Source organism: Perognathus longimembris, chromosome 23 (genome assembly GCF_023159225.1).
Source record: "Perognathus longimembris pacificus isolate PPM17 chromosome 23, ASM2315922v1, whole genome shotgun sequence".
NCBI lineage: Eukaryota > Metazoa > Chordata > Mammalia > Rodentia > Heteromyidae > Perognathus > Perognathus longimembris.
In genome coordinates, this window is record NC_063183.1 from 31,767,257 (window position 1) to 31,784,069 (window position 16,813).

The 16,813-nt window shown below is 48.6% G+C and overlaps 1 protein-coding gene across 2 annotated transcripts in view; it reads left to right on the plus strand.

Moving 5' to 3' along the window:
- The first annotated feature begins 5,549 nt into the window (after positions 1-5,549).
- Pla2g4e (phospholipase A2 group IVE) overlaps positions 5,550-16,813 on the plus strand; it is a 44,825-nt gene continuing 33,561 nt past the window's right edge. For both annotated transcript variants that reach the window (XM_048332375.1, XM_048332377.1), the window contains exon 1: positions 5,550-6,068. In XM_048332375.1, the coding sequence (XP_048188332.1) occupies positions 5,883-6,068 (186 nt within the window). In that variant the 5' untranslated portion in view covers positions 5,550-5,882. The remainder of the gene's footprint in view (positions 6,069-16,813) is intronic.

Here is a 16,813-nt window from a genome sequence, read left to right on the forward strand (position 1 = left end):
ATATTAAGTTATCATGTCCACTCTTATTTTAGATGTAGCTTCCACATATGAGAAAACATGCGCAGTTTGTCTCTGAGCTTAGTTTACCTGATATGTTCTAGGTCCATCCATTTCCCTGCAAATGACATTCTGTCTAATGGACAAGTAACATTCTATTGTATATATGTATCACATTTTCTTGATCCACTCATCTTTGTAGAGCATGTGAGCTGTTCCCATAACTTGGCTATTGTGAGTGGTGCAGCAATGAATATGGATGTCTTAAGTGTCTTTACCATATTCTGACTTGTAAAGTGATTATTATTATTATTATTATTATTTGCCAGTCCTGGGGCTTGAACTCAAGGCCTGAGCACTGTCCCTGGCCTCGTTTTGCTCAAGGCCAGCACCCTACCACTTGAGCCACAGCGCCACTTCTGGCTTTTTCTATATATGTGGTGCTGAGGAATCGAACCCATGGCTTCATGTATGTGAAGCAAGAACTCTACTACTAGGCTGTATTCCCAGCCCTGGTTGTTATTTTTTTTAATTCATATAATAATTATTTGGAAGATGTAACTGCATCCTGATTTTGATACAGCTCCAGGGAACTGGAACACTTTTATGCCCCCAAATGATCACTTGTTCAAGTAGTCATTCGGCCTTTGGTTGATTGTGACACTTGCTCTAATTCTGGTTTGTAAATCCTGAACCTCAGTGGGTAAAGGCTGCAGTTCAGCTGTGTGCCACCAGGGGCAGTATAGAGAAGTGACTTGCTAGGATGGCCCAGGTAGTGAATCTCAAGACAACCGAGGATATGCATCACTCTATAAACCATTCCACATTTATGTGTGTATTTATTCATGTGTTTACATGCTCACTGCTAACCAATGTTTACATGCATATTCAAAGAAGGACATAATTCTGAGCAAAATTCAAGATATAACCATTTAGGTGAAATGTCTCATAGTGCATCACACAAGAGTTTCCTCTGTGTGTCTAGGGTATCCATGAACAGTAAAATGAAATAATACGTTTTGTTGTATTCAGGCAATGCAGTACTGAGTTGCTATGGGAACGAACATTGTGCCTTACACAGAGCAGCAGGGCTGGATTTCATAAGCCTAATGCTAACCACAGAGGCCAGACATACACAGGGAATACTGAATGGCTGCATTTACATCAAATGCCAAAACTGACCAAACTAATTATGATATTGGAGATGTAGTGGGGTGGGGGGTTTGGAGCAGGAGAGCTGCAATTAGAAGGAATCATAGGAGGGGTTCTGGGTCCTGGAAATGTTTGCTTCTTGATCAGTGTGCTTGTTACATAGGTGTGTCCAGCCATTGTTTTGTTATTGTTGTTTTTGGCCAGTCCTGCAGCTTGGACTCAGAGCCTGAGCATGGTCCCTGGCTTCTTTTTGCTCAAGGTAAGCATTCGACCTCTTGAGCCACAGTGCCATTTCCGGCCCTTTCTGTTTATGTGGTGCTAAGGAATCAAACCCAGGGCTTTGTGCATGCTAGGCAAGCACTCTATTGCTAAGCCACATTCTAAGTCCCTCCAACCATTGTTATAGTGTGTATTCTTTTACTCTCAATAAATGCCCAAGGCTGGGGAATTTAGAAAGAAATTCATTTTCTATAGTTCTGGGAACTAGGAAGTCCAAGGCTGAGGGGCTGCATTTGGTGAGGGCAGGTGTAGTGGTTGGTGGGGACTCTGTGAAGTCCCAAGGTGGTACAGGACATCACATGGTAAGAGAGGCCTACTGAGACCAAGAGGAGCCCAAGTCAGCCAACGTGGTTTTGGTAAAAGACCCACTCTGGAGCTAAATCATTAGCCCATTAATCCATAAATGGATTAATGTATTCATGAGGGCAGAGCTCTCAATACCCAATCGCTTCCTAAGGCCTCATTACCTTTACATATTAGCCTATGACTTTGGGGATTTGTTTTTCCATCACACAAATTCAAAACACAACAAACAGGTGAAAAGTCATCCAAACATTCTGTGCCTATGTCCAGCTTGCACCAAACAGAGAGAGGAAGAGAGTGGAGGCATGCCTGCCTGCAAGCACCGGGCCTTGAGTTCAAACCTAAGTAAAAATAAAAGTTAGAAATAGAAAATTCTGTGGGATAGCAGCATAAGAATGGTGAACCCTCATAAGCATAGCACAATGAAGTAGCCTTGCCTTTACACAAGCCAAGCAGTGTCCCCATCCCTCCACTGTGGAGAACTCTACCTGGCAGCCTGGAGGAATGGTGTGACCAGGTCTGGTGTCTTAGTGTGTAACCTCCCAGGTGCTGCGGAGTGGCCAGGGGCTATCACCTTGCTCAAGACAGCTGGCCAGAACCCTTCCTTAAAGGAAAGATGCCTGTGAATAAACTTCCTGGTGCTAGGCTTTCAGACTGAGCGGGGGAGAGGCCTGCTTCGAATCCTAGGTTCTGGCCTTCCCTCATCCTGCCAGGATCTTCCTCTCTTCTACTCGAGGTCAATCCTTTACCTTTCCTAGCTAGGGGAGACCAGACATGGTTTTTTGTGTTTAAGCACCTACAACTCGCAACGTCTCGATGAATCGGTTAGTAACTGGACAGCCAGCAGCCTGACTGACCTCCTAGAAGTAGGAAGAGGAGGAATCAGGGTGGGCAGCCCGGTCCCTGTCAGCTGGGAAGGGGGTGTGTGCTCCTCCCACGACACCAGTTGTCAGTGATGGTTTTACACAATTAGTAGGGATATACAGCTTCCCTTTTCCCACCTGATCCCTTTCCTCTCCTAGTTATCCATTTGGGGGATTTTAAAATTTTATTGCCAGTCCTGGTGCTTGAGCTCAGAGCCTGGGTGTTGTCCCTGAGATTCTTTTTCTCAAGGCTAGTGCTCTACCACTTGAGCCACTGTACCACTTCTGGCTTTTTCTGAGTAGTTTGTTGTAGATAAGAATCACCAAGTGGGGTGGTTTCAAACTGCAGTCCTCCGATCTCAGCCACCTGAGAAGCTAGGATTATAGGTGTGAGCCACCAGTGCCAGGCACATTTTAAGGAATTAAAAAATGTTATAAGGTAAAAGTTCATTCAGTTAGAATATGCCTCATAACAATGTTTGTTTAATAGAACAAACTTTAAACTTCCATATGGTTGTAAAAAATACATTAATGTATTAACTTCAAAACTACAAATCAAGCCTGGTGCTGGCTGGTCCTTGACCACACCTTTAATCCTAGCTACTATTCTGTTTCACATACTGCCTGGCACATAATATGCATTGCTTATTTCTCCTCTAGGCCTCTCCTTGTATTTGGAAAGTAACCTAGAACCAGGAATTTCCTTGAGCTTGGGCAGAATGTCTTTATAGATTAGATGTCACCATCCACAGATACTTTTCTTTGTTGTTCCAATGACAAGCTTTCTCTCTCCTCCATGTCAAAATTAAAAAATAGAATATCATAGTCACATTGACATCATGAGGCTTCCTTATCCTATTCATTGGCTAACATGAGCTTTTTTTTTTTTTTTTGGCCAGTCCTGGGCCTTGGACTCAGGGCCTGAGCACTGTCCCTGGCTTCTTCCCGCTCAAGGCTAGCACTCTGCCACTTGAGCCACAGCGCCGCTTCTGGCCGTTTTCTGTATATGTGGTGCTGGGGAATCGAACCTAGGGCCTCATGTATCCGAGGCAGGCACTCTTGCCACTAGGCCATATCCCCAGCCCCTAACATGAGCTTTTAATGATGCTCTTTGGAAACAAGAGAACTAAGACGTAAGCATGCTTTATGAACTCTGTAATAACTTGCTGGCAATCATGACTACTCATGTCACATCCAAGCTGCTTTTGCTTTGTAGGAGACTAGGTCTGTGCTTTAAAGAGCATCAGCTAGGGGCTGGGGATATAGCCTAGTGGCAAGAGTGCCTGCCTCGGATACACGAGGCCCTAGGTTCGATTCCCCAGCACCACATATACAGAAAACGGCCAGAAGCGGCGCTGTGGCTCAAGTGGCAGAGTGCTAGCCTTGTGCGGGAAGAAGCCAGGGACAGTGCTCAGGCCCTGAGTCCAAGGCCCAGGACTGGCCAAAAAAAAAAAAAAAAAAAAAAAAGAGCATCAGCTAGCTGGGCACCAGTAGCTCATGCCTGTAATCCTAGATACTCAAGAGTCTGAGATCTGAGGATCTTAGTTTGAAGCCAGCTTGGGCAGGAAAGTCCATGAGACTCTTATCTCTGATTAATCACTAAAAAGCTGGATGTGGAGCTGTGCCTCAAGTGGTAGAGTACCAGTCTTAAGTGAAAAAGCTCAGGGACAGTGCCCAAGCCCTGAATTCAAGTCTCTGTATCCACTTTTTTTTTTTTTTGCCAGTCCTGGGGCTTGAACTCAAGGCCTGGGCACTGTCCCTGAGCTGCTTTTGCTTAAGGCTATCACTCTTCCACTTGAGCCACAGTGCCACTTCTGCCTTTTTCTGTTTATGTAGTACTGAGGAATTGAACCCAGGGCTTCATACTTACTAGGCAAGCACTCTACCACTAAGCTGCATTCCCAGCCCCAAGAAATTTGCAAGTAAATAAAAAATAAGCTGGGTGCCATTGGCTCATGCCTGTAATCCTAGCTATTCAAGAGGCTAGGATCTGAGGATCGCCGCAGTTCAAAGCCAGCCTGGGCAGGAAAGTCTCACACTCTTATCTCCAATTAACCACCAGAAAAGCAGAAGTGGCGTTGTGGCTAAAGTAGCAGAGCACTAGCCTTGAGCTGAAGAGCTCAGTCAGGGACAGCACCCAGGCCCAGAGTTCAAGCCCCGCGACTGACCAAAAAGAAAGAAAGAAAAGAGCACCAGCTGCTTTGATCATTACTAGTGCTCCATTCAAGCTGTTCTTCACCCTCTCTTCCCCGAAGGAGCACAAACAGAAAATTCACACTTTATACATACTTCCCGTCCACACACACAGGTCTAGTTGGTCTGGGGTTGGGTCTAGCCATGGCTGGGCAGAAAATGGTCCTGAGATGGGGGCAGGTGGGGAAGACCCAACTGGAGAGGCAACGGGGTTTCCCAGAGTTAGCACCTGGATAGACAACAGGTGCACATTTGCAGCAGTTGTAAAGAGAGCATAAAGAGGCATTGCTTTTGTTTTTGCAATTATTTTTTGATGGACTTGCAGTTTGCATTCAGGAACTCAGGCTTTCTAGTCAGGCACTCTACCACTTGAGCAACACCTCCAGCTCTTGTTTTTTGTAATTTTGAACATAGAACTAGAAAACATTCTCTCTTAAGCTACCAGGCACACCACCTATCAAACCAAAGAGAGGGCTGGTAAGAGAGGCAGAGTCAATCATCAAATTCTATTCTGGCCCACACACTCCACAGTAGCTTTGACAAATACAATGCCAGGTAGTTATTTTCAGGACTCAACATAGACACCTGGGCATGCCGAGTAAAAGGCAAAAAAGTGAGTCTCCTCACTCTGCCCCCTGACCTTTCCCTTCATGTCCATCCCTCCCTCTCTCCCCACAGCAGACTGAGTTTCACACTTGTAAAAATAGCCTCTGAGCAGTGACAGCTGTCTCTTGAGTGTGGCTCACAGCCCTGAAACGCAGGACTGAGAGAGGCACGAGGTGCTTTGTGCCAGAGCTCTGCAGACCCCCACGCAGCTGGAGAGCATTCTCTCCCCCAGTGCAGGCCTGGGGCATTCAAAACACGCCCAGAGATGCAGGACCACTATTGCTAAGCTCTCCGGCTTCTTTCCCTCCTCCTTAATAATTTACCCGGCTTATCTTCCAGGGGGACAGAGGACAGTGGCATCGCTGTCGCTTGCTTTTCTCATGAAATTCCCTTGAGATTCCCCGAGGACGCTCCCACTACAAGGTCACTTGGCTTTTGAGAATCATCTCCGGTTCTACACAGCCTGTCCCAAGCCCCAGACATGCGGACATGGCCGGGATGGACCTCCAGGTTGGTGAAGGCCACCCTGGCTGTAACACATTTGTTCCCCAAGGCCCACAAGGGGATGAAGAATTCAGTAGGAAGGGAAGCGATTGCGTGGAGTTTGAAGACACACGAGCCTTGGAAACTGCAGGCCTCCCATGTTTATCTCCCATGGATCCTTGTGGCTCTCAGGTATGTCTGTCTGTGTTCCTGGAGCTCAGGTATGTCTGTGTTCCCGGAGGAAGGGACTCTTGGTCCCTTCAATATGACCCCTACTTCCCTTACTCTGAAGGAGATGACCTGTGTGGTAGCAGAGTTAAGAGGAATTTTCCCCGTCTTTCCCAGAGGAATCGTTTCCCCACTTCCCCTCCTTCCTCATCACCCACCTGCCCGTCTTCCCTCTGTGTTCAGAAGACCGTTCATCTCAACACGGCCGCAGAGTGTGAGCTTTCAGAGTGTTTTATGTGCCAGCTTCTCTTCTAGGTAAAGATCCGTATCTGCTGGGCTGGGAATGTGGCTTAGCGGTAGAGTGCTTGCCTAGCATGCATGAAGCCCTGGGGTTTGATTCCTCAGCACCACATGAACAGAAAAAGCCGTAAGTGGCGCTGTGGCTCAGGTGGCAGAGTGCTAGCCTTGAGCAAAAAGAAGCCAGGGACAGCGCTCAGGCCCTGAGTCCAAGCCCAGGACTGGCATAAAAAAAAAAATTAGTATCTGCTTTGGATGAGAAGGGATGAGAAATGGAAGCATAGGAGGGCTGAGCCCTGCTCCCCTCTGCCAGCACAGGCCTCACTCTCAGGAAGCATGGCCAGGCCCCCTGCCCCAGCCCCCATCACCTCCTGGGGACCCAGCTGGGTTCCCGTCCCTCTGTGAAGACCCCACCTCGGGACATCTGCCCTGAGCCTTGGCCATGGATCAGGTCACCTGGCCTGGCCCGGCCCCAGGTCTCACCTCACACCTGGATCTCATGTCTAGCACATTTTGCCATCACACTCGCCATCACCCAGCCCCTCCCCCTACCCAGGCGGACTGCTGTACTGAGGTTCGGTGACCTAGAGTCACATATGACAAGCAGTCCCTAGCGCTTCCCCCAACGCCCCCCTCTCCCACCCCACCACTATCCCGAGAGAGTCTCCAAACCCTGAAATGCCCAGCGAGGCCCTTCTCCACAGCCCCTTCCTCGCACCATGTCCTTCCAGAAGTCTCTGTGTCATAGAGACGGCCGGGCCTGCGTTGGCATGCTCACAGGGGGAGACAGGAACAGGGATGACCAGACTGACGGCCTGTCCTCACCTGCCCGCCTTCCCGGCATGCTCAGCCTCCTGACTCACATCTACAACTGGCAGCTGCAAGGTGACGGCAGGGCAGCGATGACAACGCAATGTTTAGTGTTTGGAAAGTGTCAGCCTCCCTGGAAAGGGCAGGAACTCACAGTCCCTCCCTGTCCTGCACTGTCTTCTAGCAGCTTCTTTACCTACCAGGAAACAGTGGTGTGGTTAGCACAGGATCCGGGGCTTAGCGCTGTTATCCCTTCTGTTCTGGCATCATTGTGTAAGAGTAATTTCTGAAAATGTTTGGAATACATAGAAGGAAAACCCACCATAATCCCGTTCTCAATGCAATAGCCATTCTTTTTCGATCCTTTTCTCTTCAGAAAATGTTTACACAGTTGTGCTCATAAGATTTATTCATATCTTTAACCAGACCTTTTACCCTAAAATAGTTGGGGATATTTTCTAGGTTGCAATCGAAACTGCTTCCTTCTCTTCCTTCTTGTAGTGACAAGGACTGAACTCGGAGCATTGCCAATGCTGGAGAAATATTATACTACTGAGCTAATACTCCCAAGCCCTTTATAATGATCATTTTTAATGACTGGATAATATTCTCTTGTGTGCATACAGGTGCCAGACTTTATTACAATTTACAGTGAATTGTCAACTTGTATGGATGCTTATTTTTTGTATAAATTTCCATGGCATTTCTTAGACACTGGTCAGTTTGCCATTCTCTAAGCCTGTTGTAAACGTGTGAATAAGAAGGAAGGGGCCTCTGGGTGTTGGTGGCTCCCGCCTGTAATCCTACCTACTCGGGAGGCTGAGATTTGAGGATTGAGGTTCAAAGCCAGCCTGGGCATGACACTCTGATCTCCAGTTAAGCACCAAAAAAAGCTGGAAGTGGAGCTATGGCTCAAGTGATAAAGTGCTAGCCTTGAACAGAAAAGCTCAGGAATAGTACCAGGCATGAGTTCAAGCACAAGGACTGGCACACACAAAAAAGTGAAGTGGTCACGGGTCAGCTCTGCGGGAGAGGGAGTAGACATACACGAACAGCTTATGTGGCAAGGCCATGGACATGCCCGCGGGGGATGGCAGGGTCTCCGTTGCTCCCCTGGCAGCCTTAGAGGGAATGGCCTGTTATGCCCACATAGCTTCCTTCTATCCCTCCACTTTGCTCTCAAGGGGCTCCCTCCAGGGCTATTCTATGGACGAGGTCCGTGTGTTTCGGGGCATAGTCAGAGACCCCCATTGTTGAGGGGTACCTCACTGTGCAGCCGCACTCCTGCCAACCCAGCTCATCACATTAGCCGCCGAGCCTCTCTCCCTCAGCTCCCTTCCCACCTCTGCTCTGTGGTAACTTCCCACCCCTTGCCACACACTCCCTTGAAGACCAGGGAGCAGGTGTGCAACCTCTTCTTGCCCCCTGAGCAAGTATTTATTGAGCTCCCATATGCGCCTGGTATTTTGAGATAGAGCACGAAGTAGGTCAGATGAGCTGTAGCCCACATGAAACCCACAGTCTCACGGGGAAGCCAGAGCATAAGCCAGCACAGGACTGTTTCCCATAGCAAATATGAACCAGGTGATAGCGAGTGACTGACTGATAAAGTGGTCACATCAGACAGGTGCTAACATTTGAATAAAAAAATCTCTCTCTCTCTCTCTCTCTCCCCTCTCCCTTCCTCTCTCTCTCTCCCCTCTCCCTTCCTCTCTCTCTCTCCCCTCTCCCTTCCTCTCTCTCTCTCCCCCCACCCCTCTCTGGTGGTATTGCGGCTTGAACTCAGCCCTGCTCTTGGCCTAGGCAGAGTCTTTGCCAGGCCCTTTTAGCTGTTTATTTTTCATAATGTCTTTCATTATTGTTCAGGCTAGGCTGGACCTCAGTCTTCTTACCTATGGCCTCCTGAGTAGCTGACGTCACAGGCATGTACCAACTTGTTTGTTAAGATGTGTGTATATGTGTGTTGGCGGGCATGGGGGGGGGTTTCCCTACTACTTTTAGCCTGGACTGGCTCTATACTTCCTGATTTCAACCTCCTGAGTAGCTAGGACGACAGGTATAAGCCATTGGTGTCTGATTGCCAACTTGCCTTTTTTTGTTGTTGTTGTTGGTCAGGGGTCTTGAACTCAGGGCCTGGGGTGCTGTTCCTGAGCTCTTTTGCTCAAGGCTAGCACTCTATCACTTTGAGCCACAGCACCACTTTCAGTTTTCTGGTGGTTAATTGGAGATAAGAATCTCACAAACTTTTCTGCCCTGGCTGGCTTTGAACCATGATCCTCAGATCTCAGCCTCCTGAGTGGCTAGGATTATAGGTGTGAGCCACCAGTGCCCAGCTCTGCTTTGCTTTTTGAATTAACAACTGGGAGATGTCCCTTACACTACAACACCAGGACAGAAATGATGGAGTAAACAGGATTGGAGGCTTCATTCTGTCTTTTTTTTTTTTTTTTTTTTGCCAGTCCTGGGCCTTGTACTCCAAGCCTGAGCACTGTCCCTGGCTTCTTTTTGCTCAAGGCTAGCACTCTGCCACTTGAGCCACAGCCCCACTTCTGGCCATTTTCTATATATGTGGTGCTGGGGAATCAAACCCAGGGCTTCATGTATGTGAGGCAAGCACTCTTGCCACTAGGCCATATTCCCAGCCCCTTCATTCTGTCTTGACTATCTGTCTTCCTATCTAAATTTACTTTGCCATTCAGAAAACCAAACCTAGGGCCCTGTACATGTTAGGCAAGTGTCCTACTGAGCTACACCCCCAGGCACCCTGCCTTCCTTGACATTTAAATTTCAGTTACTTTCAAGCAGTGATATTAGGTGGGCAGCTGACAAGACACTGGACTCAGGAGTTAGTTGAGGGGAGTAAGCTGTATAGGTGTGTAAAGTGGAGTCTAGACGGCTTTTAAAGCCACAGACCTGGCTGAGATCGCCAGTCTGTGTTGTCCTCATCACTACCTTTTCACCTGCCTGGAGGAGAAAGAGCCATCAAGAGACTGAGGGCTGGGTGTAGTGGTGTTCATCTGTAATTCCAGTGCTTGGGAGACTGAGGTAGGAAGATTGTAAGTTCAAGCCCAAACTGAGTTACATAGTATAGTCTGCGGCCAGCTGGGCTTACACAGGCGAGATCCTATCTCAAGATAAAAGAGAAGGGGGGTTGGGTAATCCTAGCTACTCTGGAGGCTGAGATTTGAAGATTGCAGTTCGAAGAAAAGTCCCTGTGAGACTCTTATCTCCATTAAACTACTCAGAACAAGCCAGAAGTGGCACTGTGGCTCAAGTGGTAGAGCGCGAGCATTGGGCACAAAGAGGCTCAGGGACAAAGTCCAGACCCTGAGTTCAAACCCCAGGACTGGCCAAAAATTAAAAAAAAAAGAATAAAATTTATATAAATCATATATATATATATGAGAGAGAGCTAAAGAGATAATATATGAAATGAGGCTGGAGGGAAGCAGCGCAATGACTTCCTGTGCGCATCCCACACTGCTGCCTTTCGAAGCACAGAGGAAGTGGGTTCAGGAAGCACCAGGTGTCTGGCTGCCTGTTTGTGTCTCTCCATCCCCTGCCTGACACAGACCTGGTTGCCTGATGGGAGGCTGCTTGGCTGATTGGCTGCAGGCCTAAGAAGCTAACATCTTGCCACTATCTCTGACATCAAAGATGATAGCTACCTCCACCTGGCTCCAGAGGCCTCTCCCCAGCCCCCACCCTCCCAGGGTCACACCCTGTGGTCCACCTTTCACACCCTTCCCTCCTGGCACGGCATACCTACTCTGTGCCTCCTACACGGTGTGAGGCAAGCTCCTTCCCACTTCTTCCTGCTGCCTCTTCCAACTGGCTAGCACCTCGGTTCACTCCAGGCCCATCCCTCAATGTGATGCCTTTCCCTACCAAGAAACCATTTGTTTGCATCCGAGCCCCACCGGCCCCCTCCCACCCGCCCACTTCACCTCCTGGCTCAGTCCCCCTCAGTGGCATCCATCCAGCAAGACAAAATAGGAATTCCTTACCTACCAGGGCTTTCTAGGCCTCCTGTCATCTACCTTCTTCACTATGCCGCAGACAGGTTCAGTTCTAAAACGATCAACACCTTTTCTACTGCTAGGCTCTTCTTGTGATTCACATGTACTTAACTGTGAGCTTTTCTTTAGGCTTCAGCTTCAAGCTGGCCTCACCTAGGAGGTCATCCCCGATTCCTGCGCCCGGTAACCTGTTCCTGAGCTTTATGGCACTCTGTTCTCCTTTGTAATGCTTGGTGATGGGGAATTGTTTGTAATTATTTGTTCATTCCCTGTTATGCATACTTCATGAGAGCAGGTGCCATATTAATTTTGGTACCCAAGGCTCCAGCATAGTTTGGAGCATGTGGGACTTTGCCATCCATGAGCCGGGTTTTCCCAGCCTCTCTAACCCATGTAGACCTTTCGGTTCTCTGTCTCCTAAGTTTACTTAGTTCATCCAGACTTGTTCATCTTGTTGCAAAATGATCAAAATAGCCATAGCTTCTACAATCTTTTAAGGGGTTTTTATTGTTATTGGTGTTGTTGCTGTGCTGGGCCTGGGGCTTGCAGTCAAGGCTGCTACTCTACCCCTTGAGCCACAAACTCCACTTCTGGCTTTTTTGGGGGGTAGTTAATTGAGATTGAGATCTGAGGATTGAGGCTCAAAGCCAGCACAGACAGACAAATCAGAAAAACTCTTATCTCCAGTTATCCAGCAAAAAGCGAGAAGTGGAGATGTAGCTCAAGCGATGGAGAAACAGCCTTGACTGGAAAACAAAACAAGCTAGAGTGTAAGGCTCACTGCTGGCACACATAGAAATATTAGAAATTGCTTGTAAAACATATAAAAAGAGATAATTATGGCATAGCTTGCAGATGTGGAAATGAGTAAAGCACCTCTCTGTCAATAAGTGTGAATTTTACAAACATAACGAGCATAGAAGAATCGTGTTTACAGCAGAACGTATCCTAGTATTGTTTGTGGATCGTTTTTGGGAAGTTTTTGGGTTTGAATCTCAGTTTTCATGCTTGCTAGGCAAGTGTTCTGTCCCTTGAACTACCCGCCCGGCCCCTAGCCCTCTTGTTTGTACTTTGGTTTTGAAATAGGCTTGATTTAGGCTGGCCTTGAACTCAGGATCTGCTTGCCTTCAGCTCCTGAGTAGCTAGGATTATCAGGGGTACATCTGGCTATAGCATGCAAATGCAAAAACAGATGTCATTTAGGTATGCATACCTCTGTAGCAAAGGGATAAAGCAACTCGTGGGAACACCAGGTGTGGATTCAGTTGGGGCGTCTCCAGCAGAAACACCGGGCTCACTCACACAGGAGGCTCCGAGGCAATTTTTTATCTGGCTAGTGGTCTTATGGGTGTTTTGTATATGTTTTGCATATCACAAAATCACAAATATTGCCTAACACTTTTTCTTAAAGAAGGAATTCAGATTAGAAGATAAGCTGGCTCTGTTTTTCCTGGATCAGAAAAGCATACTCTTGGCTTCTGAGTCCTCTGTCTCTCTTCCCACCTCTTGGCCTCTCCAGGTATGTCGTCCATGCCTATAATCCCTGCTGTGCAGGAGATATAGATAGGAGGATTACAGTCTGAGACTTGTCCTGGGTAAAAGGCAAGACCATTCAAAACGAACAAACATGAAAGCAAAAAGGGCTGGAGGTGTGAGTCATGTGGCAAAGCACCTGCCTGGCAAGTTCAAGGCCCTGAGTTCAAACACTAGTACTGAAAAAATAACAATAAAGCCATCCTGAAAGCCTAATGATTGAGATCAGTTGTGAAATTCTCATTAAAAAAAATTTTGTGTAGTTTTTAATATGCACATTTAATTGACACATAATTGTGAATATTTATGAGGCAATTGTGAAGTATTTTCCCAATTAGTATAGGACATAACTTCCTTTCTTTGGGTTGCTACCTGCTTTCTTCCTTGGCTTTATTTTCTTGGTCTGCCTCATCTTGTCAGCCTTTTCCTTCTCTCAACTGGGCTTTTCCTCTGGCAGAGCAGCTGCCTGCCTACCCTCAGCTGGAGGGGCCGGGAGGGAGGGGCCCACTCAGCCCCACCCCAGCTCCCCAGATGTTGAGGGGAGTGATTCACAGGCTGGTTGGCCCCATGACTGGGAGAGCTCTGCCTTCTCTGTGCTGGGGATCTCACCAGGGCAGGCAGGGGCACGGGAGCGGTGGGTGGACATGTAACAGTACTGTCATCAAGTCCGGGACCAGCGACCAGTGAGCAACGGCGGAGATCCTTGAAATGAGGGGAGGGCTTAGGGCAGAGAGGACTTGGACGGGTTCTTGACCCATTTTCCCCCAAAAGGGGGCTCCTAAAGGTAAAGCACAGACACCTAGAAGAAGACATGTCTAATCTAAAAGCTTAGGGTACCCCTGTCTTCCCACAGACCCTCCTATCATCCGCAAAACCCAGATGTAGCCCGCCTAGAGTATGGGCAGAACTTCACAAGTAGAAGAGCACCTGAAACCATAAACTATTAAAAAAATGTCTCATGTAATTGTCAAGTTGAAGAGATATGAAGGCTTCAGGTAGAGCTGGATCCAGCTGTGTCCAGGTGCTGTCCCCAGAATTTTCTCCTTTTCCCTAACCTCTCAAGTCATTAAGACTGTCTTTCTACATGGTGACAAAAATGACCACCAGTGACTCATAGCTTACTTCTTCCTTAGAGTTTATAATCTGCAGAAAAGAGGATAACCATTCTCATAACTGCCATGCAATCTTTAAAAAGAGGAAGAGGAAGAGTAGGAAGGAGACGAGGAGGAGGATGACTGTGAACCAATCACCCAGCCTAAGGGGATGGGAGTGCCGCCTGCCAGGGCCCACCTCTGCAGAACAAGAACAGTTTCCTGTGATCCCCAGCACCCTCGGATCCCACAGGAAAAGTGCTCGCTGAGCTGGGGGAGGGAGGAAGGGAGGGACTCTGGAAGGCAGTGTGCCTCTACCAGGATGCTCCCCACATTTAGTCACCCCTTCACCTCAGAACTGCCAGCCACCCACCTCCGCCAGGCCCACAGGAAGTCGGCCCCACCCAGCGGCTACCCAGCAGGCCAGGCGCCCTTTGTCCCCATGCCCTGTCTTCCACTCCATCTGCATTAGGCCAGCCCGGTGACTGCAGGGAGGAGACCTGCGGGGGCAGGGAGGGGGCTGGTGGCCGGACTGGGTCCTCCCTGCACCGCCCCCTCCCTGCTGAGCCCTGTCACTCCTCCATCTCCTTCCTGCAAGGCACAAACCTTAAAGCCAACTGAAAGGCACAGAATACCCCTGGGGTATTTGGCCAGGATGGATTGCAACCAGTTTCTCCCTGGGAGACAGGAATGAACCTTCCTGTCACAGCCCCAGCTCCAGGTCTGGTTTCTGGAGCCTACGTTGTTCCAGTCAGCTTATTTCCCAGCCAGAGGAGGAGTATCTGCTCTCCCAAAGCACCCCAGGAAAACGCAATAGCAACCACTCCCAGGCCCGCATAAAACACATAGCACTCATACTACGCCTCATCACCTCACATGCTCCTTCATATACCACACACACACACACACACACACACACACACACACACACACACACATAGTGTGCAGTGGGGAGTCACCTGCCCAGCTCACACACCTGTCAGCCCCTGCCCTTGCCCCCGCCCCGCCAGGCCCAACGCTGCCCTGCCCCATCTCCTGCCTGACAGGAAGCTGTCAGGAAGTGATGTCAGCCAAATGGAGCCAGGGGTTCCAAATGGTTCCAGCTTGGAACTTGACTAGAGCCAAACTCTCAAAAGACAGAACAGAGGGAAGGGGTGACATTCTCCAGAATAGAAACGTTCTCACTACCTGACTTAGGTCGCTGCACCCACTCTTCACATCACCTTTATGATAACGATAGAAAAACTGGAAAAGAGCACCAGGCGTGGGAAAGACTAGAACCTTCTGACATGGTTCTCAGTGCAGTGGAGCTGAGCTCGCTAGAGCACCTGACCAACTTTCCCCCCATGGTGTGTGGAGAGGCGCCCTGCTCCTGCATCTGCTGTCAGGAGACTTGGCAGACCCCTGAGCCCGGGCAGAACCCAAGGGTATGGGGTGGAGAAAGAGGAGGATATGGAAGGAAGGGGAGCAGAACATGAGGGAAGAGAGGAGAATGGAAAAGGGCAGGAGTCGCTGTTCACGGTCCTGGGCTTTTTCACACCATCCTCTTTATGGTGTCACTGTAATAAATCAATCTGATCTCGTTACTCCACACCTGGTGTTTGGCTCAGCAACTGGAAGCGTATCTTACTTAAGAGCCCTGTGTTTGAAGGTTTCGAGTAACTTTATTCATAGTTGCCAAAACATTGGAAGCAATTTTTGCCCTTCCTCTCGTGGTATAAACAAACTCTAAAATTCTAGTGAAATACTACAGTGATGAAAGAGAATGAACTGATACACAAGAGCAACACGGATGAATCTCACAAGCCTTGTATGAAACCCTACAAAAGCTGTGTTGAGTCTTTGGTGAAGGGGTGAAGGAGTCCCAGTTAGAGGCCCCAAATGAAACAGGACTCGGCTCTGGCCTGAGGGTGGCCAGAGGTAAACCAAAGAAATGGTGGATGTCGGCCAGCCAAGCCTCCCCTCTGATACCCAGGGTCTCTGCTCTGGATTTCTCTACAGTTCTTTCCTCAGCCCTGTACCCTCGGGTCTAGATAACAAATATGGAAACTGAGGCAGAGTCTACCCCTTGGTTGGATCCTCAGTTGATCCTCTGAAGATCCTCCATCTGCCCAGTGAAAGCCAATAGTATAAGACAGCTTGAGATCCAGAGGCCGTCCCCGTCATAAGAAGAAAGGCATTTATTCAGGAACCATTTGCAAACCACAACTTCCTTCAAGGTGAAGTTCCTATTTTCCCACCTCCAGGAATCCCCCTGACCTTCTCAGCCCCAAGTGGCCACCATCTCTGAGCGGCTCATTTTAACCTCTCTCCTCATGGCGACACAGAGATCCAAGACCATTTGTGTGATGCACATGACAGCTCCTTGGACAGACACTAGGTTTCTGTGGCTCGGCTGTTAACTACACTGTGGCTCACCCCACCCCACCATGAATCAACCCCAGCTCCAGCCAGCCACCTGCTAAATCCCTTGTCTCTGTCTTGAACACCAGCTTCTGATGTAGGGGCTTTGGTGTCTCCTGTTACAGATGGCCAAACTCAGAGGGACTTGCTCAAGGTCACACGGCTTGTATGTATCAGAGCCTGGACCCCTTATCACTCCCTGTGCACAGTCACCTCTGGGTCAGTGACAGTGTCACCCTCACTGGGGTTACTAGCCGCAAAGAACAGACTCTTGCTCTGTGAGCAAGAGAGGAACACAGAGATCAAGCAAACTACCTAGTTGAAAATAGATCATAAGTTTGCTTGGTGTGTGTGTGTGTGTGTGTGTGTGTGTGTGTGTGTGTGCACGCGCTGGTAGTGTGGCTTGAACTCAGAGCTCTTGTTTGGCTTTTTCACTCGTTGGCATTTTACCACTCAAGCCACACCTTTACTTCTAGGTTTTGCTGGTTGAATGAGAGACAAGAGTCTCATGGACTTCCTTTTCCCCTGGTTGGCTTCGAGACCCTCAGAGCTCAGCCTCCTGACTAGGATTCTAGACATGGCCCCCGATCCATAGCCTTACGAGCAGAGACTTCCT